The sequence below is a fragment of the Narcine bancroftii genome, chromosome 3, assembly GCF_036971445.1.
Source record: "Narcine bancroftii isolate sNarBan1 chromosome 3, sNarBan1.hap1, whole genome shotgun sequence".
Lineage (NCBI taxonomy): Eukaryota > Metazoa > Chordata > Chondrichthyes > Torpediniformes > Narcinidae > Narcine > Narcine bancroftii.
In genome coordinates, this window is record NC_091471.1 from 103215897 (window position 1) to 103237429 (window position 21533).

At 42.7% G+C, this 21533-nt stretch overlaps 1 protein-coding gene across 6 annotated transcripts in view; it reads right to left on the reverse strand.

Moving 5' to 3' along the window:
- Nucleotides 1–21533, reverse strand: part of dcun1d4 (DCN1, defective in cullin neddylation 1, domain containing 4 (S. cerevisiae)) — a 108423-nt gene that overhangs the window by 20393 nt on the left and 66497 nt on the right. For all 6 annotated transcript variants that reach the window (XR_011353589.1, XM_069924681.1, XM_069924679.1 and 3 more), the window contains 2 exons: nucleotides 8584–8675; nucleotides 5261–5369 (listed from right to left, as the gene is read on the reverse strand). Coding sequence is in view for 5 of the 6 variants with exons in the window: in XM_069924681.1 (XP_069780782.1) it covers nucleotides 5261–5369; nucleotides 8584–8675 (201 nt within the window). In the remaining variant the exon portion in view is untranslated. The remainder of the gene's footprint in view (nucleotides 1–5260; nucleotides 5370–8583; nucleotides 8676–21533) is intronic.

Genomic DNA, 21533 nt, shown 5'->3' on the forward strand with positions numbered 1-21533 from the left:
CAAACCTGTCACCTGACCTATCTCATTCCCTAATAGGAGATCCAATACTGCCCCCCTCGAGTTGGTTCTTCTACGTACTGATTAAGAAAACTTTCCTGAACACACTTAACAAACTCTACCCTATCCAGCCCTCTTACTGCATGAGTGTCCCAGTTAACGTTTGGAAAGTTTAAATTTCTCACAACTACCACCTTGTGTTTATTACACATATACACAATCTCCTTACAAATTTGCTCCCCTAATTCCCACACCCCATTTGGTGGTCTATAATAGACTCCCATTAATATATTCATGCCTCTTCCATTCCTCAATTCTACCCAAATAGCATCGCTGGATGATCCCACCAAACCATCCTTCCACAGCAATACCGTAATGTTCTCTTTAATAAGTAATGCAACTCCTCTACCTTTTATCCTCCCTTTCTATCATGCCTGAAACAACAGAATACTGGAATATTTAACTGCCAAACATGCCCTTCCTGCAACCAAGTTTCACTGATGGCCACAATATCGTATTTCCATGTGGCCATCCATGCCTTAATTTCATCCTCCTTATTTATAAAGCTCCCTGCATTAAAATATATGCACTTGAGAGACTGTCCTCCACATATACTCCTTTTGTTACCAACTACATTTACCTTCCTCCCTCCTTCATTTATTTTTTTGTTGTTCCCTCCATTCCTTCCAGTCGAGGTGTTCTTCCTCCCTACTCTCTGTACTCTCATTCTGATTCCCACCCCCCTCCCAAACTAGTTTAAACCCTCCCCAACAGCTTTAGCAAACCTGCCCACCAGGATATTGGTCCCCCTCCTGTTCAAGTGCAACCCGTCACTTTGGTACAGGTCTGACTTGCCCCAGAAGAGATCCCAATGATCCAGAAATCTAAACCCCTGCCCCAGCTCCTAAGCCGTGCACTCATCCTCCATAACTTCCTATTTTTACCCTCACTAGCGTGTGGCACAGGCAGAAATACTGAGATTGCCACCCTTGAGGTGCTGCTTTTCAACTTCTTCCCTAACTCCCTTTTCAGGACCTCATTCCCACTTCTAACTATGTCATTAGTCCCCACATGGACCACGGCATCTGGCTGCTCGCCCTCCCCCTCCAGAATGCTGTGGAGTCTATCAGAGACATCCTGACCCTGGCACCTGGGAGGCAACATATCAAATAGGATCTCCGATTTCATCCAGCAAACCTATCTGTGAGAAGTACATCGAACTGCAGCTCCTTACAGTTTTAGCAAATTGGAGCTGGATGAACCTGGATCATTTGGGAGGCTGAGAGGATGACAGACAGGAGTTACAGGGAAGCAATCACATCTATGAGACAAGAGAAAGATAGCTGGGTGACAGTCAGGAGAGGGAAAGGGAACAGTCAGTCAGTGTAGGTACCCCTGCGCTTGTTCCCCTCAATAACACACATACAGTTTTGGATATTGTTAAGGGGGAATGACCTACCAGAGACAAATGTCAGTAATCAGGTCTCCAGCAGAGCCTGACCACGTGCCTATGAAGGGAAGGGAGAAGAGACAAGCTATTGTGATTTGGGGATACAATAGTTGGGGGACAGACAAGTGATTCTGCGGAAGACATCTAGAATCCTGGATGGTATGATGTCTCTCAGGGCCCAGGATGTCTCCAATCAAGTTCATGGCATTCCCAAGAGAGAGGGGTGAGCAGATGATATGATCCATGTCGGGACCAATGGCATGTGTATGCGCAAACCCCCGCGATCGCAATCTCAGGATTGCTATCCATGCAGAGTGAGGTTAAAATAGAAGGATATCGCAACTTAATACATGGCCAAAGAGATGATGCAGGAAGGAAACCTTCAGATTTCTGGATCACTGGACTCTCTTCCAAGGAAGGTGAGATCTGTACTGGCAGGACAGTCTGTATCTGAACGGAGGGGGACTAATATCATTTCAGGAAAGAGGGGGTTCAACTTGATTTGCAGGGTGATAGGAACCAGAGTGTCAGAGCAGATAGTGTAGAGGGGGTTGAAAATATGTCAAAAATTGCATACAAGTGTGTCTTTAACCGCTTTCAGGTGGAATCGCCTGGGGAATGCAGCTCTGGAGCAGGCTGCGGATGTCTGCAAAGGGACGTTGAGGTGGCAGCGTTGAAAGGGGTGTTCTGCCACCTGAAAGGATTGAAACAGGGAGAGGGGCCATAGAGCAAATGCCTGCTCCTGAGTCTGGGCAGGGGCAGCCATCTGACAGCTTGTCTCCCCGCTGCCTGACAGCCCCCCAACGTGGGACTGCAGGGCTGGGGCGGCCGGCGGAGGACTACAGGTTTCAACTGTCCTTTGTGTTTGGCGCAGATGTGGGGGCTGAGGTGCCTGAACCTGTGCTGAACTGCACTATTTTAAAACCCAATTTTCAAACGATCCAGCACTGCTGCTGATGGAGAGGTCAGCGTCAGACTGCTAAAACATGACGGAAATCTGTAACCTTGAAGCACATCAGTAGAGGTGGACATTTCCCTTCCACTGTTCCCTCCCTGCTCCATAGTACCCCGCTGTCCGCTCCAGCCCTGTAGTCCCCCGTTGGGGGACTGTCAGGCACCGGGGAGGGTAGGTGTCCGCAGCGGGGAGGGTAGGTGTTAGAGGGTGGCTGTCAGAGGGTTGCCAGCTGACTATCAACAGCCTTCCCACAGCTAGGCACCTGAAAGCTGCTAGCAGCTTTGCCTGACCTGCTTTCAGGTGCAACGGGGGATTCTTGGAGCAGGATATTATACCTACAGAAGAGTTAGGTAGATAAACCTCCTGGCCGGGTTCTCCACTCTCAGGTGGCCACCCGACAGCCGCATAGGAATACAATAGGCTGCTTTACAGTCGGGTTATTGTGGCCACCTGAAAGTGACTTATATCAATGTAAGGAGCATTGCAGGAAAGGCAAACGAGCTTAGATTCGCATGTGGAATTATGACATTGTGGCCATAAGTGAAACCTGAATTGCAGGAGGTGCAGTACTGGCAGCTCAACGTTCTGTTTCAGATGTGCTAGAGGTGGGAGGGATGAAAGCAGAGGGGTGGAATTGCAAGTGAGGTAAAATGGCACTGCAGTGCTCATACAGGATAGACTTAATGGCTCACCTACTGAATCTTTATGGGTGGAACTGAAGAATGGTAAAGTAAGACCACATTAATGGGATTGTGTTATAGATCACCCAATAGTCAGCGCAAATTGGAGGAGCAAATCTGCAGAGAGATAGACAGCTGCAGGAAACAAAGTGGTGACAGAAAGCAATCAATTTTTCACATATTGACTGGGATTCCCATACTGTAAAAGGACTGGGTGGGTTAGTTTGTCAAATGAGTTCATGGAAGTTTTCTAAATCAGTGTATAGAGGTATCAAATAGAGTGCAATACTGGATTTCCTATTAGAAAACTGTCGATGGAAGTGTGTGAAGAGGAACACTTTGGGTCCAGTGATCACAATGCCATTCGTTTCAAGATTGGTGGCACAGTGGCATAGCAGTTCGCTCAACGCCTTTCCTGCACCAGCGATCGGGACCAGAGTGAGGTTAGAATCCTGTGCTACTGTAACTAATTTATATGTTCTCCCCATGCCTGCGTGGGTTTTCTCCAGGGACTCCCGTTTTCTCCCACCATTCAAAATGTTCCAGGATGTAGGTTAATGGGATGTAAACTGGGTGCTACAGACTCATGGGCCAAAATGGCCTGTTACTCTGTTGTATGTTTAAATTTAAGATAATTATGGATGAGGATTGGTCTGGTCCTCTGGTTGATATTCTAAATTGGAGAAAAAACAATTTTGAGGAAATCAGTGAATCTAGATAGCATGGTTATTTTCTGGCAAGTATATGCTTGGTAAGTGGGAAGCCTTCAAAAGTGAAATTTTGAGAGGGCAGTGTTTGTATGTTTCTGTTAGGATTAAAGGGAAAACTAACAGGCATAGAGAATCTTGGTTTTTGAAGGATATTGGAGATCTGGTTAAAAAGGGAGAGCTGTGTTGTAGGTATGGGCAACAAGGAAATTACTTGAGGAGTATCAAAGTGAGGCCAACAGGCAGAAAGGTCATGGAATACACAGACTTATGGTGTGCCCCAAAGATCTGTAATCATCTATAATCAATGATCAGACATTCTCAATCTTTTTTTTGGCTATGATCCCCATCAGACTCTGCTCAGTTTATTGACCCCCTTCCCTGTGAAGCAGTCAAGTTTTAGTTTCTTCCATACTTCTCTCCTACTGACTACATAAAAAACATGTAAAAATATTCCTGTTTGTTGAGGAGAAAAGAAAACAAGGCTTTTACGTAAATGTGATGTGATCCCCTGGGGTGGGGGGGAAGAGAGTGGATTAGGTAGGGTCGTGGGGCTCCATTAAGAATGGCTGATCAAGATGATGAAATGTTAAATTTAATCAGCAATTTTGTAGATGTCACAAAGTTTGGAGGTGTAGTGGACAGCGAAGAAGGCTTACAAAGCATTCAGTCATCTGGACCAGCTTAAAAATGGGCTGCAAAATGGCAGATAGAATTTAATGCATTCAAATGCAAGGTGTTGCACTTTGGAAGGTCAAATATAGGTACAGTAAACAGTAGGGCCCTGAGGAGTGTGGTAGAACAAAAGGGTCTGGGAATACAGTTACACAATACTCTGAAAGCAGTGTCACATTAATGCAAATATATAAGCAAACCCTTTAGTCTCTCTAGTCGACAGTTCTCTCCAGGGACCAACCAGGCCCTGGTTTAATCTACTAATGTGCAATAACTCACACCAGAATTAAATTCCATCTGCCTTTCGTAGGCACACTTTTTGAGTTCATCTAGATCCTATAGTAACCGTAGATAACCAGTCTACAAATTTGGTTTCGCCTGCAAATTTGCTAACAATACTAACTATAGTGTATATTCCATTATCTAGTGCTGATGTGTTTATTACAATTTTCTTGGAAATTAAAATATACCATTATTATTTGGGTTGATCAAAATTCACAAGACCAATAAAAAGTTAAATTTTACATTGATTTCTGCAGGAATTCAAACCATTAAGAAATAATTAAATGTCCCATATCAAGTGAAGTTAACAATTTAAGTGGTCTGAAATCACTTTCAAACATAATTGAATAGATAGTTTCAGAACAAAAACCTAAAACTGCATTTTTCAAATGAACTAGCAAGATATTTCAGAAAAAGCAGATGTCAATTAGCTATCAATCTATGAACATAGCTAAATTTGGTACAATTGATGATCATAATTCATCTTACAATTTGCTAAAACAAAGTCACTTACCCGTGCAAAATCAAATGCATATCTGTATACAAGTTTAAAATTGGTGGGCTCATTCAACAATGACCTCAAGTAATCTAGTGAATTTCTCAGTTTCTCAGTTGTGTCACATCTAAAATTGGAAATAGAAATTGAAATAGAATCTTCTGCTGTACTTTATCATCACAAATCATATCAAGTTTCCAGACCAAATGATTAACATTATTTTACCAAGACATGGAAGAACAAGTCAGTGAGGAAGTGAAGTAAACAGAAAAAGTGAGCAAGTGGGGATGACAAAGAATAATCTTTCAAAGATTGTGTAAACATCACTTTAGTTGGTCTAAATGGACACAAAATGCTATAGTCATTTGAGATAAAATTAAGTTATAAGTTGTTTGAAACTCACCTTAAAATATATTAGGACTTCACATGGTCATGGAACCAAACCATACATTTTACAGTACTTTACTTCAATATATGAAGAATTAATTTCTTTATATATTGTTAACATTTTTCCATTTATAAAATTTAATTAATTGCTTTGTTTCAAAATATACCAGCATGCTGAAAAACATTTATTAACTGAACAAGATCTGGTTACAAAAATATTTGACCAACTAAATTTGATAGTAGTCACCTAAAAAAATAACCCTCAAACTGCCAAGGAGGACATTTTGTGACCAAGAACACTGGATAACAAAGATTTTGTCTCCTGAGCACTTTTGGGTGTATTTTGGGCTGCTGAACACAATAATCAGCTTATAATTTACCTATCACATACTGTCTTTTAGCTACAAGCTGGTTTTGTGATTTCCTGTCATATTTTAAGTTTACTTCAAGTATACAAAACCATGAAGAGCAACAGGTCTTTGAAAATTCATTTTCTGCATTCGCACTTGGTTTTCTTCCCTGCTAATCTTGGTGCAGACATTGATGAACGTGGTGAAAGGTTTTACAAGGACATTGTTACCATGGAAAAGCAGTATCAGGGCAACAGGAATCCATCAATCCTGGCTATTGTAAGACACTGACCCAAGAGGCATCAGATGCTGAGTACAAACAAAAATTTGTGGCAAAACATTTTTTAGGTTAGTTAAATTAACGAAATGAGTCAGCGTCATTATGCAATGAAATTGCTAAATTCAATTAAAATTTATTTAATTTTTCTCCAACTTTACACATGATACAGCAAATTTAAAATTATCTTTGTGTTCATTGAAGTTGGCTACCATAATCCCCAATTTTTTTCAGGCATCAAACCTTTAAACTAAATTTGTTGTCCAGTGTAATTTTATCTGGACATCTTATAAACAGAAGTTCATGATGTTTTAATGCCAGTTTCATTTTAGAAATAGATTTGTGATGGTACAGAAAATTGTACTGGGATTGGGAGTTTAATGTTTTAACTTTGCGTTTATTTAACAAATCTCTTAAATCACAGAATTTCAATTATATAACTACCATACAACTCAGATTATCCAAAATGATCAGGACTGGGCCTTTTTTCCAGAAATCTAGTCATTTAAAAAAAAACAGCCCAGTAGCAACAGCAAATCACTTGTAACAGGGTTTAAACAACAGCAAACAACAAGGGAAGGCTCTTTAAGCATTAATGTTTAATTTTCACCAAAACAAAAAAAAATACTGGCCACTGCCAATCATCAACACCTCCCCACGAGGCCCCGCTCCTGCTGGGAGCCCAACGTCCACAGTCAGTTCAGCTCCGAAAATTTTTTGGATAAATTAGGATTTCTGATTAGTTTCGTATATCCTCATTTATCTGATTTTTTTTAAAATTTAGATAAATGAGGATTTTGGAGAATTCGATGTTTTTTTTTAAATTTCAGATAAATGAAGATTTTGGAGAATCTGATTTCAGATAAGCAGAGTTGTACTGTATTTCTGAACAAAGCATCGGATTCGCATTGAGTTTAAAAGATAGCATTAATAAGCCAAACATTTATCTTAGAAAATAATATTGTCAGTGAAAAGAAAATGGCTACTTTGTTTTTAAAAATATTACTGAAGATCCAAGCATAGTCAATATATTAAAACTTTGATTGAGTGCTTTTTTTTTAAAAAAAAGCTTGAAACTGTAACACAAGCAAAATTTAATTTAGAATCCATAGTCACAATTTTTTTTAAAAGAGTTTGTACAAATGCTCTGTGTGGTAATGTAAATCATAAGCAACTGAACATTTGTTAACAAAAGAGTTTACTGTGTCATGTTTTAGGAAATTGCACCATCTTAAACCAACAAAAAATTTCAGATTTTCTAGTGAAAGGTTGAATTCTTGAAGGTCATAGCCTAGTGCATTGTAATAATACTGTTCCCTCAATTCCTATTACAACCAAAGCTTTCATATCCACCTAGCACAATTATGGAATGAGCAAATAACCCCTGCAGTTTACATTTCCCCAAATAACATATCATGCACAAACACAGAATATCTATCCTTTCATAAAATATTGGTTTTGCTGCAATTGGGGATAGTCTATAAAGTTTGGGGAAAAAAAATTTACTGGAATGCTGAAAGGAAAAGCTAGTTAGGAGTTGAACTTGCGCATAAAAATAGATGCAAGTTTTGATGAAGTGAATTTTTTTTTCATGTCCCTATTTATATACACATCCATTTATACCGTATATAAAAATGCATTCCTACATCATAATGGCATAATAGCTTCAGAAATTTGCCTCAACCTCATATTTTAAAAATAGCACAATGCACATCAGCTTTTTCCCTCTTATCCCACAGCAGTCAGCCTGCAACCCAAATAAAATTAACAATTAAAAAGTTAAACTTCTGACATGCTCAAGATTTAGATGGTGCTGACCTGTTAGATATTATTTTTATTGATACCCCAATGCACTTGATTTATTTTTTTTATTACATGTGGAAAAATAAAGTATCAAAAAGCCAGTGAATTTCAAGGCAGAATAAGGAATAGTGAGCTTAAAGCAGCATGAGAAACCGGGTAAGCCAGATGCTGAGCCATCAGGATTTTCAAATCAGAAAAGATCGGAGCTTTTTGAACTGCTGAATTACAAATGATTGTGCATTGTAGACAAAACCCCACAGTAAAGTATGTGTCACTGCCTAAGCACAATTCACACATTGTTGCAACCAAAGATGATGAAGATCTACCATTGAGTAACGTAGGCTTGAAAGATTTATGTAGTCTCTGCACCCAAAACATTTTTGACGCAGAATCTCAGCAGAAATACATTCTGAAAATTTTAGAAATCACCTGCAATTTCAGCTATATTACATTTATACTCTGCAGCAGTTAGGATTAAGGTTAACAAGTAACTTAAAAACTAGGAAACCAGAAATATTTCATACTGTAATAAGGTCATTCCTTTCAACCATTCTTGTAGAGTGAAGTAACCCATGCTCTGGGCATCCAATTTCCAGGCCAGTACCAACATCACCACCTACAACAAGAATAACATTTCAATAAAGAGCATTGTTTCAATTGAAAAAATGCCTCCTCAAGGCATTTTGCAGATTTTATTCAGATTCAGATTTATTGTCAGAGTACAGACATGACATCACATATAACCTTAAGATTCCTTTTCCTTGTAGGCGCAGCAGAATTACCACAAATTGGTAGTACAAAAATCTGTACACAGCGTAAAAATGTAAGCAAAGAATTATAAACAGATAACAAATGTAAACAAACTGACTGCAATACAGAGAACAAAAAGAAAATCAACAAAGTGCACAAGAAAGAATCCTTAAATGAGTCTCTGGTTGAATTTGTCATTGAGGAGTCTGATGGTGGAGGGGTAGCAGCTGTTCCTGAACCTGGTGGTGCGAGTTGTGGCATCTATATCTCTTTCCTGATGGCAGCGGCAAGAACAGAGATTGTGGGTCTTTGATAGCTGTTGGTGCTCTCTGATGGCAGTGCTCCCTGTAGATGTACTCAATAGTGGGGAGGGTTTTGCCTGTGATGTCCTGGGCTGTGTCCTCTACATTTTGGAGGGCTTTACCCTTAGGGGTAGTGGTGTTTCCATACCAGACCGTGATATAGTCAGTCAGCACACTTCCCATCATAGTTCTGTAGAAATTTGCCAGGGTTTCCAATGTCACACCAAACCTCCGCAAACTCGAGGAAGTAGAGGTGCTGACATGTTTTCTTCACAATGCCATTGGTATGTTGGGAAAGATCCTCTGAGATAGTGACTCCCAAGAACTTAAATTTGATCACCCTCTCCACCTCTGATCCCCAATTATCACTGGATTGTATACCTCTGGATTTCCTTTCCTGAAGACAACAATAGTTTTGGTGACATTAAGTGCAAAATTGTTGTTGGTACACCATTCAACCACATTTTCAATCTCCATCCTAATTTTCATCTCAAAATAATGCAAATTAAGCAAGTCTAAAGGAACTTATGAATTTCCAACAAGGACATGTGTAATAGTGGTGCATTTCAAATAAATCCTGCAAGATGGAAACACTGTCAACTTGTTAATCTTTTTATTGAGACAAACAATTTGAGTATTTGTAAAGCAGTGCAGATAACAATAAGTACAAGACAACATTAGCTGATTGGTGTCAGTGTGTTTTTAAAGAATATCCTCTTCTCAAACGATAACTTTAACTTTACATGGGCTTCTGTGAAAATGCATGCAAACAGACTCTGGACCTATAACACCAAAAAAGTAACACCACACCAATGGAAGTTGACCCAAGCATTCTGTTTTCTGTCCTTCAACCACTATTCACAGTTTTTCAATTATCCTCAACCTTGAGGACTTATTTTAATATAACAAATTTTAAAAAGTCTTTTGAAAATCCAGATACATGACATTCCATTCAAGTGGTGGATCAAAAATCATGGAGTAGATATAGATGATAGTATAAGTGGGAGGTGGGGGTAGATTGGAAAGAGATTTTCATCTGTAGCACCAGATGTCTCAGAGATTATGTTGCTTGCACATTACCAAGAATATGGGGAGGAATGCCATTGCTATTGTTAATTTGGGGACCAAAGACAAGGCTGAAATTCATGGAATATTGACACTGTTAGGGAAAGGTCTCCACTGGAATGGAATATCAAATGCCAAAGAAGGAGAAAAGTTCAGCATTAATTTACAAATCTGAAGATGAGCAACAATGTTGACAACAGCAGAAGTGGCTAAGGAGGACTCATTCCACCCCACCCCTCCCCCCCCAAAAAAATAAAGTCAACACAAAGGGAACAAATTTTAAGTGGTGTAGCGACGGCTACACTGCTCCTGCAATAACACATGCAACCAGACGGGTTGAGCTCAGTGAGCAGACTAGTTTATTGCAGGCTGCTGGGCTGCACTTATACTCCCAGCCCGGACCTGGCTGAGAACCGTTCTGGAGGGCGCTGATGTCATCCTGGCATCACGTGGTCTCCAAGCGCGGGTTTCTGAGGCTCGAGTTAGAAGGAAGGGAAACCCCCGACGGCACCATTTTGGCCAGCTGCCCCGCCGCGTGGCTTACAAGCGGGACGGTTCACCTGCCTTGTGGTGAGCCGCCAAAGTGGCACCAAAAATAACAAAGATTACAATTTTTAAAAAAATATGGAGGTGGTAAAGTCAGAAACACTCATTATACTTAAAACATACTTAAATGTGTGCTTGAACTTAAAATAGTGGTATTGGGCTGGATAGCCCATTTTTCAAAATGGTAAAAGTGGTTTCATAACTTTTTCATTCTAAACAAAACTGGGTTTTGAGTTAGAGAGGACAAGATCAGTCTACCCGATGAATATTCATTCTGCCTTTCAGATTTGCAGTTTGAATCATGCATCTCATCTGAACAATGCAAGGGAGTCAGGAGAGTGGTGAGTGGAGGAAATCAGCCTCCAGTGAATGAGGTTTAAAAAGTCTTAAAAAGTTTTAAAAAGAGCACAGAGGGCAACTGAAGGATTAAGCAGAGTGTTGATTTGTGGGAGTACTTGAGATAATTGGCAGGGACAAATAAAAGGAGGGGAAGCTGAAAGAGGAGTGGCCAGTGTGTGGCCCAGTGAAGGAGTGGAGCTTTGAGGCTTTGGCGGGCTGAGGATGAGCTGGCTTCCAGCGAAACAAGACCAGGTGAGGTAAATTTAATCCTTTTATTAAATTAGGAGTAGGTGATGGAGTCAGCTAGGGCAGTGGATTGCTCCGATTGTAGGATGTGGAAAATCTGATTTCAGGTGACTATGGAAGTGCTCGACTAGCCCGTTGGCCTGAGGATGGTAGGCCGTGATGGGATATAGTTGGGTCCCCAGGAGTTTGGAGAGTTCGTTCCACAAGGCAGAGGTGAACTGGGCTCCTTAGTCAGTCGTCATGTGTGCAGGGACATCAAAACGGGAGACCCAGGCAGTGAGGAAAGCCCTGGCACACATTTTGGTGGAGGAGTCTGGGAGGGGAATGGCCTCTGGTTATCGAGTGATTCTGTCCACCACTGTGAGCAGGTAGCATAATCCTCGGGAGACTGGCAAGGGCCCACCTACGTCGAGGTGGACGTGCTGGAACATGCGGGTTAGAGCATCAAACTACTGGACGTAGGGCTTGGTGTGTTGCTGGACCTTTGCAGTCTAGCAGTCTGTGCAGGTTTTGGCCCACTCAGTGATATGCTTGCTTAGGCCATGCCAGACAAATCTGGAGGACACCATCCTCACTCTCATTTGGATTGAGGGGTGAGACAAGCTGTGGATCGTGTCAAAAACCATTTTCCTCCATTGTGCAGGTACCAGTGGTTGGGGTTGGCCCGCAGAGACATCGCAGAAGAGCTTAATACCATTGGCGTCAAGTGGGAGGTCCTGCAGCTACAATCATGTGACCGCAGTCCTGAAGCTGTGCATCTCAGGGTCATTTTACTGGGCTCGAGCCAGGTCATGGTAGTCGATGCCTTGGAACAAGGTGTTGACTACAGGCCTGGAGAGTGCATCAGTGACAACATTTTGTTTGCCCGAGAGATGGCAGATGGAAGTGGTGAATTCAGAGTTGTAGAATAAGTGCCTCTGTTTTTGGGCGTACCATGGGTTGGAGGACTTGAAGAAGGCAAAAGTGAGCGGCTTGTGGTCCATGTAGACAGAGAATGACCACCCCTCCAAGAAGTAGCGAAAATGGTGACCGCCAGGTAGTGGGCCAGCCATTACATGCTGTACTTCAGTTCAGGTGGTCACAGGTGGCAACTGAAAAAGGTGAGAGGTCTCCATGAGTTGTCAACAAACTATTCCAGGACAATGCCTACTGCTGTGTTCCAGGACAGTGCCTACTGTGAGGGCTGTTGGTACATCTATTCTTTGGTGGACTAACATTGTTGCATGAGCCAGGGCCTCATGGTCTCCTCAAAAGCGTCATGAGCCTCGTCAGTCCACATGAGCTCCTTCATCGAGCCCGACATTAGAGCAAAAAGAGGGTGCATGATCTTGGGTGCCGCAGGGATGAACCGGTTGTAAAAATTCATCATGCCCACGATCTCTTATAGCCCCTTCAGTGTCGTTGGTCTGGTAAACTCTCGTATAGCCTCAACCTTGTCGGGTTGGGGGTGGCGCCATCTTTGGTAATTTTGAGGCCCAAAAAGTCTATCTTTCGAGGCTGAACTGACACTTTGCCGGGTTAATGGTGAGGCTGAACTCTGCAAGGCTATGGAAAAGCTAGTGAAGGTGTGCCATGTGTTCATTGGGCATCCTGCTGGCTACCAGGATATCATCGAGGTAGATAAAAAGGAGGGGCAAGTCTCTGCCGACCGTGTCCTCGAGGGGCATGCGGAGGAACTCAAAGGCTGAAAGGGGATATGATGGTGGTCTTTGGACATCATCTGGGTGCACAGGGATCTAATGGCATCCCCAGATCAGGTCGACCTTAGAGAAAAACGTCACGCCATGGATGTTTACTGTGAAAACCTGGATGTAGGGAATGGGGTAGTGGTCGGGCCTTGTCGCATCATTAAGGTGTCTGTAGTCTCTCCACAGGGTCTTCAGCTGCCGTTGGACTTAGGTACCAAGTGGAGGGGTGAGGCCCACAGGCTGTTGGAAAGGCGGACGATGTTGAGTTCTTCTATGCAATTAAACTCTTCCTCGATGAGGTTGAGTTTGTCCGGGGCTAGGTGATGAGCTCACGATGAGATGCTGGATGTCATGCTGGCGGTGAATTGGGGGAGCAGAATGGAGGGATAGCTAGCGAGGAGGTGACTGAATTGGCTATGTGGAGCATCCACGGAATTACGTTGAACGTGCCAAGGAGAATAGTCTGGAAAGTCCCTGTGTGGACTAATCATCTGCCCTGGAGGTCCACCAGTCGGGAATGTGCCCATAGGAAATCTGAGCCTAATAGGGGCTTGTCCACCGAGGCTAGTGTGAATGACCAATTGAAAGTGGTCTCACCAAAATGTACAGGGATTTTCTTCTCGCCAAAGGTTTTAATGGCGGTGTTGTTGGCTGGGAGGGGCCGTGAGGTCTCGAGTGATGTGGGGGAATGATACTCATCTCTGACCCAGTGTCCCAGATGTAGAGAAGGCTGTTTGGTCAGCCATCCACTGCAGCCACCAACGGCGGCTGGCCCTGTAGTTTTCTGGAAACTAGTACTGTTCGCGGAACCTGCACGCTGATGCATGCCAGCGCTGATGGTAGAAGCGCCATTTCTGTCTTGTGGCAGGGCAGGACCTGTTCATGTGGTGGACTGGACTTGGGCATTGCCCTCAGCGATGGTCTTGTAACACTGTTGGCTGCGTCTATGGTCTTGCGCTTGGAGCAGTAGAGAACAACTGCTCATGCCACGACGCTGAAATCTGCATTGGCCAATAGGAGTCTGATGTCTTCAGGTATCTGCTCAAGGAATGCCTGCTCAAACTTGAGGCAGGGCTTGTGCCCTTCTGCCAGGGTGAGCATTTCATCCATGATGGGGTCCTATCGCCTAGCCATCCAAGTGAAGGAGCCTTGCGGCCCCCTCATGCCATGAAAATCCGTATATGCTAATGAGGAGGTTTTTAAGAGCTATGTATTTACCTTCCTCTAGCAGCGCCTGGACAAGGTCATCGACCCGTGAAGCGGATTCCTGTCGAGTGAGCTGAAGTATCTTGTTGAATCCGAGGTTATGTGTTTGAGCTGGAACTGGGCCTCCGCTTGGCCAATCCAAGTCTGGGGCCTGTTCATCCAGAAAGTATGCAGCTTCAATGCAATGGCACCTTCAGCTGCGGGATCCATTATGCTGACTCTTCATGGCGTGGAGACTCATCAGGGTCACAAGCGAAGCGAGTTGTGTGCAAGCTCAGCGAAAAGGCTGAGAGCTCAAGTTACTAAACTACTTTGAATTCTACACTGCAGCCCTTAAGCCTAAGTCTGGCCTGCCTCTAGTGTTCTGGTCTGGACCAGAAGAGAAGGTCCCTCAACGCCATCTTTGCCGCAGCTGCCCCGCTGACCGCGTGATAAGCAGGGCCGGTTCGCCGCTACAACTATGTTGCCACAGTGATTCATTTTTTCAATATAACAACAAAAAATGGAAATTGTTAATTAGTGCATTTTTACCAGTTACATAATAGATATATTATGATATTTTCTTTGTTATATTAATGCAACATGTTTATGAGATTACTATATGTTTATGATCTTCCGGGAGAAATAGTGGCGGCGGAGTCAATTGTATTATTTAAGAAAAGGTTGGACAGGTATATGGATGAGAAGAAGATGGAGGGTTATGGGCATTGTGCAGGGAGGTGGGACTAGAAAGGGGTGTTTGGACTAGAAGGGCCTAATGGCCTGTTTCCGTGCTGTAATTGTTGTTATTATGTTATTATATTGAACTCAATAAAAATATTTTAAAAAAGAAAAAAGATAGTGAGGTGGAGGAGGATAAAGGTCATGCGAGGACTGCATGTATAGACAGAAAAAGGTTTGTACATGATAGAAATGCTTTCAGGTGTATTTATTTCATTGCAAGGAGTATTATCTGAAAGTCAGACGAGCTTAGGGCATGGATTGGCATGTGGGATTACTACATTATTGCTATTAGTGTGATATGGTTGCAGGAGGGGCAGGACTGGAAGTTTCAGATGTGATAGTGTGGGAGGGATGAAAGGGGGAGGAGTAGCTCTACTATTCAGAGAAAATATCACAACTGTGCTTAAACAGGAGAGCCCAGAGGGCTCATCTACAGTGCAGCTGAGGAACGGGAAAAGTGTGACCACACTGATAAGGATGTATTAAAGACCGCCCAAAAGTCAGAGAGAATTGGGGGTGCAAATCTGTTGAGAGATAGCAGACCGATGCAAGAAACAAAGTTGTGATAGTAGGAAATTTTAATTTTCCACATATTAACTGGGACTACATACTGTAAAAGGGCTGGATGGTTTCAAGTTTGTCAAATGTGTTCAGGAAAATTTTCTAAATCAATATATAGAGGTACCAATGAGAGAGAATGCAACACTGGATCTCCTATTAGGGAACAAGACAGGTCAGGTGACAGAAGTATGTTTAGGCAAACATTTTGGATCCAGTGACCATAAAGCCATTAGTTTGAAGTTAATTATGGATAAGGTTAGGTCTGGGCCTCAAGTTGAGATTCTAAATTGAAAAAAGGCCAATTTTGTGGAAATGAGAAAGGATCTAGAAAGAGTGGATTGGGTTAAGTTGTTTTCTGGCAAGGATGTGTTCAGAAAGGGGAAGGCATTCAAAAGCAAAATTTTGAGAGTGCAGAGTTTGCATGTTCCTTTCAGGATTAAAGGCAAAGTTTACTGGCATAGGGAATGTGGGTTTTCAAGGGATATTGGCAATCTGATTAAGAGAGAGGTGTGTCGCAGGTGTCGGCAACAAGGAGCAAATAAGGTATTCAAAGAGCGTTGGGGAGCACTTCGGATCCAGTGATCATAGCACCATTAGTTTCAGCTTAATTATGGAAAGGGATAGGTCTGGTCCGAAGATGAAGGTCTTTGAGTGGTGGGGGAGTGGGGGGGGGGGGGGGGGGGGGGAGCCAGATTTGAAGAGATGAGAAGGGATTTGCAGGGAATAGTTTGGGATGATCTTTTTTTTCTGGAAAGGACGTTGAGGAGAATTGGGGAGCATTTAAAGGTGAGATTTTGAAAGTGCAGAATCTTTATGTTCCTGTCATGACAAAAGGCAAGGCCAAATGTTCAAGAGAGATTAGGAAGATGGTTCGGGATAAGAGGGAGGCCTACGTTAAATACAAGAATCAAAGGATTGATGAGATGTATGGACGATACATAGATTGTAGAAAGAACCTTAAGAGGGAAATTAGAAAGGCAAAAAGAAGGTACGAGGGGGCTATAGCAAATAGGGTGAAGACAAATCTGAAGGGTTTTTACAAATACGTGAATAGTAAAATGAAATTTAAGTATAGAATAGGTCCACTGGAAAATCAGAGCAGAGGTATGAGTGAGGAACCATATGAGATGGGGGAAGATATTGAATACATTCTTCTTTGTGTTCACGAAGGAAAGAAATATTGAATTGTGTAGGATAAGTGATGCAAAAGGGTTAGTTATGGAAAAGATAGAGATTAGTAAAGAGGGGATTTAAGAACTTCTGGTGTGTATAAAGGTATACAAGTCTCCTGGTCCTGAAGGGACTTTTCCCAGGACCTTAAGGGAGGTCAGGGAGGAAATAACAGAGGCTCTGATAGTGATTTTTCAACGGTCACTGGAGGAGGGTGTGGTGCCGCGGGATTGGCGGGTTGCAAACATGGTTCTGCTGTTTAAAAAGGGCGCAAGGAACAATAGGCCAGTAAGTTTTACATCGGTGGTGGGGAAACTAATGGAAGGAATTCTTAGGGATAATATGTATAAATATCTGGCCTCCAAATTATAGGAAGGATATAAATAAAGTTGAGAGGGTGCAAAGAAGGTTTACAAAAATGTTGCCTGGATTACAGTATCTTGAATACAGAGAAAGATTGTGTAGATTTGGACTTTATTCGTTGGAGCGAAGAAGGTTGAGAGGGGATTTGATACAGGTATTTAAAATTATGAAGGGAATAGATAGAGTAGATGTGAATAGGCTCTTTCCCCTGAGGGTAGGGGAGATTGGAACAAGGGGTAGGTGTATCATAAGAGGATGCTTCTTCATTCAGAGAGTGGTGGCTGAGTGGAATAATCTACCGAAGAAGCAGTTGTGGCAGGTTTGATTCTGTCATTTAAGAGGAGGCTAGATGAGTATATGGATGTGAGGGGGTTGGAGAGTTATGGGCATGGGAGTGGGTAGGTGGAACTAGTGGAGTTTCATGTAAATCGGTGCAGACTAGAAGGGCCGATATGGCCTGTTTCCATACTGTAAATTGTTATTTGGTTATAAAGTAAGAAAATATTCAAGGAGGAAATCAGGAAGGCAAAAAGAAGACATGAGGTTGCTTTGGCAGATTATGTGAAAGTAAACCCGAGGGTTTATACAAGTACAATACAACTCCAATTATCTGAAGTCAGATTCTCCAAAATATTAATTTATCTGAATTTTTTAAAAATTTTGGATAAATAAAGGTATCTGAAACAAATCAGAAATCCTCTATCCGATTTTTATTGGAGCTGAACTGACCTTGCAGGTTGAAAAAAAAATTGACTCCACATGAAATTAGAATGACAATTGTCCTCGTTTCAAGTAACTCCTTCACCTTTCTCTTTCCATTTGTTCTTTACCTTCCCCTTTTGACTTATCTCTCCAAATCTCCCTCTCAAACTGTATGCCACTGTCTCCCAGCTGCAAGCGATTGGAAGAATCCCTTATCCCAGCATTATCAAGGAGCACGGCCTCTCGCGGCGAAGGGGGGGGGGGGGGGGGGCTCTGTGTCCCCTCGGGGAGGATTTGGAATTGGAATTCAGGAGTTGGGACTTCTGCTGATCAGGGAGACAGTAGCCTGCCAACTCGCTACTGAGTGTTCCACTGGCCCAGGAAGCCACTCTGGGGATCAGGGACAGGGATATGCCGGGCATCAATAGCAGCATTTCAGCTAGCATTTTAAAGCTTAAGAAGCCTTCCTTTGTTGTTGTTTAAACATTGATACAACTGATTTGCTGTTGATTCTGGATTTTTTAAAAAATTACTATATTAAAAAAAACGTTTATCTGACATTGGCCCAATCCCGACCATTTCAGATAATTGGAGTTGTACTGTATGTTAAGAGAAAAAGGATAGTAATTTAAGGACTTATTCATACCTCTGTATATGGAGGTGACAGACCAGGCTAGGGAAACACAGTCCCTCCTGTAATCTTTCACAATGGCGATTGTTATGATAGTTTTGAAGAAGGGTAAAGATCCACTCATGCCCTCCTCTTATAGGCCAATCTGGACCAATATTAACCAGTATCTGAACACTCAAGTGGAGCTGTCAACAAAAACACCCCCAACTCCTAATAAATTAATAACATTAATGGTACGTAACAAGATCCTAGGCATCCTAGTCAGTTTGAGCAGCGAGTCGGAGGATGCGGCAACCAGAGATCGGACAGTATTCGGAGGAAGAGCGAGGTGAGAGTGACGGAGTTAATTGGTCAAAAGCCAATAAAAGGAGGGTAAGGCAAAGGAGGGGCCAGTGAGGAGTGGCCCAGTGAGTGAGAGGCCTGGTGAAGGAGTGGGGCTTCGAGGCTTTGGGCTTAGAGGCTTCGACGAGCAGAGGCTAAGGTCGAGCATATCTGGATTAAGATAAGACTATTTTGTCACATAGTAATTTTTTTGGGTTTTTTTCTCTTTGTAAGGTGAGGGGGAGAGAGAAGAGATGAGTGGGAGAGCAGTTTGCTGTTCTCAGTGTCAGATGTAGGAGGTCCTGGAGTCTTCTAGCCTCCCGGACATCCACGTCTGCACTAGGTGTGCTGAGCTACAGTGTCTCAGGGACTGTGTTAGGGAACTGAAGCTGCAGCTGAATGACCTCACTCTGGTCAGGAAGTGAAGCCGTTATAGATAGGAGTTATAACCAGGTGGTCACACCAAGGCCACAGGAGGAGGATCAGTGGGTTACAGTTAGGAGAGGGAAAGGGAAGAGACAGGTACAAGAGAGGACCCTGTAACTGTAGCCCTCAACAATACAACAATACTCTAGTATCCACTAGAGAAGGGGCAATGTTGGATCTACTTGTTAGGGAATAAGATAGGTACTCCTCCTTGAGTATTGTTTTGGTGGGTGGGTGGGGGGAGGGAGACAGTCAGGCTGGGGAAAGCATCAGTGGCTGTACCTCTGGCACAAGTTCAGCCTCTGTAGCCCAGAAGAGTAGGGAAAGGAAGAGGAGGGCAATAATTATTGGGGATTCGATGGTCAGGAGGATAGATAGGGGATTCTGTGGATATGATAAAGAAAACCGGATGGTGGTTTGCCTCCCTGGTGCTAGGGTCCGGGATGTAACTTCTTGTATCCAAGACATCCTGGGGGGGGGAGGGAAGTAATGAGCCAGAGGTCAAGGTTCATGTTGGTACCAACAACATAGGGAGGAAGAGCGAAGTGGTCCTAAAAAATGAATATAGGGAGCTAGGTAGGGAGCTAAAAAGGACCACAAAGTGGGTAATCTCTGGATTACTTGCTGTGCCACGCAATAGTGAGGGCAAGAATAGTATCAGGTGGTGGATGAATGCGTGGCTAAAGGAGTGGAGTAAGGGGCAAGGATTCAAATTCTTGGATCACTAGGACTTTTTTTGGGGGGGAGATGGTACCTGTACTGAATGGATGGGTTGCATCTAAATCCCAGAGGGACTAGGACTTTTTTTGGGGGGGAGATGGGACCTGTACTGAATGGACGGGTTGCATCTAAATCCCAGAGGGACCAGGATCCTGGTGGGGGCATTTGCTAGGGCTACTAAGGGGGCTTTAAACTAGTATGGTGGGAGGAAGGGGACCAAATAAAGGAGAACAGCAAAGAGAAGGTTTGTCCGCTAATAGAGAAGGCTTTTAGACAAAGTTTGGGGGTGGAAAGACAGGTGATCAAGAAGGAGTGGGGGATGATGGTAATAAATAATAGTTGACTGTAAAGATAGGGACGAACAGAGGGAAAGATGTAGGAATTTCTGAAATGCATTTACTTTAATGCTAGGAGTATTATAAGGAAGGTGTCTGAGCTGAAGGTGTGGATAGACACTTGGCAGTATGACATGGTGGTGATTAGTAAAACGTGCTGCAGAAGGATTGTGACTGGCAGCCTAATACTCCGGGATTTTGCTGCTTTAGGTTTGATAAAATTGGAGGGGTAAGAGGGGGTGGTGTGGCATTGCTTGTCAGGGAAAATATCACAGCGGTGCTGATGCAAGATAGATTGGAGGGCTCATCAAGGGAGATGATATGGGTGAAATTCAAAAATGGAAAAGGAGAAGTTATAGACCATCTAGTGGGGAGCGAGAAATAGAGGAGCAAATGTGTAAGGAAATAGCAGAGATTTGTAATAAGCACAGGGTTGTGTTAGTGGGGGAATTTTAATTTTCCTAATAGATTGGGAAACACATTCTGTGAAGGGGCTAAATGGTTTAGAATTTGTAAAATGTGTGCAGGATAGTTTTATTTTGCAGAAATATGTTGAGGTACCCACTAGAGAAGGGGCAATGTTGGATCTACTTGTTAGGGAATAAGATAGGGCAGGTGACTGAGGTGTTGGGGAGCACTTTGGATCCAGTGATCATGGTACCATTAGTTTCAATATAATTATGGAAAGGAATAGGTCTGGTCCAAAAATTAAGGTTTTTGAGTGGGGAAAAGCCAGATATGAAGAAATGAGAAGGGATTTACAAGGGGTGATTTGACAGATTTGTTTTATGGGAAGGAGGTAGAGGAGATTTGGAGGGCATTTAAAGGTGAGATTTTGAGGGTGCAGAATCTTTATGTTCCTGTTAGGATAAAAGGCAGAGCCAAAAGTTTGAGAGAGCCATGGTTTTCAAGGGAAATTAGAAAGTTGGTTTGGGTATACGAATCAAAAGAGATGCCTACATTAGATATAAGAAACAAGGTATAAACGAGATGCTTGGAAAATACATGCATTGTAAAAAGAAGCTTAAGTAAGAAATTAGGAAAATGAAAAGAAGATACGAGGTGGTTATAGCGAACAGGGTGAAAGTAAATCCAAAGGGTTTTTACAAATATGTAAATAGAAAAAGGAGAGTGAAGGATAAAATTGGTCCCTTAAAGAATCAGTGCGGACAACTGTGTGTGGAGCCAAATGAGATGGGGGAGGTATTGAATGAGTTCTTCTCTTCAGTATTCACTAGGGAAAAGGATATGGAATCGTGTAGAATAAGAGAAGCAAAAAGGGTGATTATGGAAAATTTAGTGATTAGGAAAGAGATATATAAAGGTGGATAAGTCTTCAGGTCCCGACAGGATTTTCCACAGGACCTTGAGGGAAGTCAG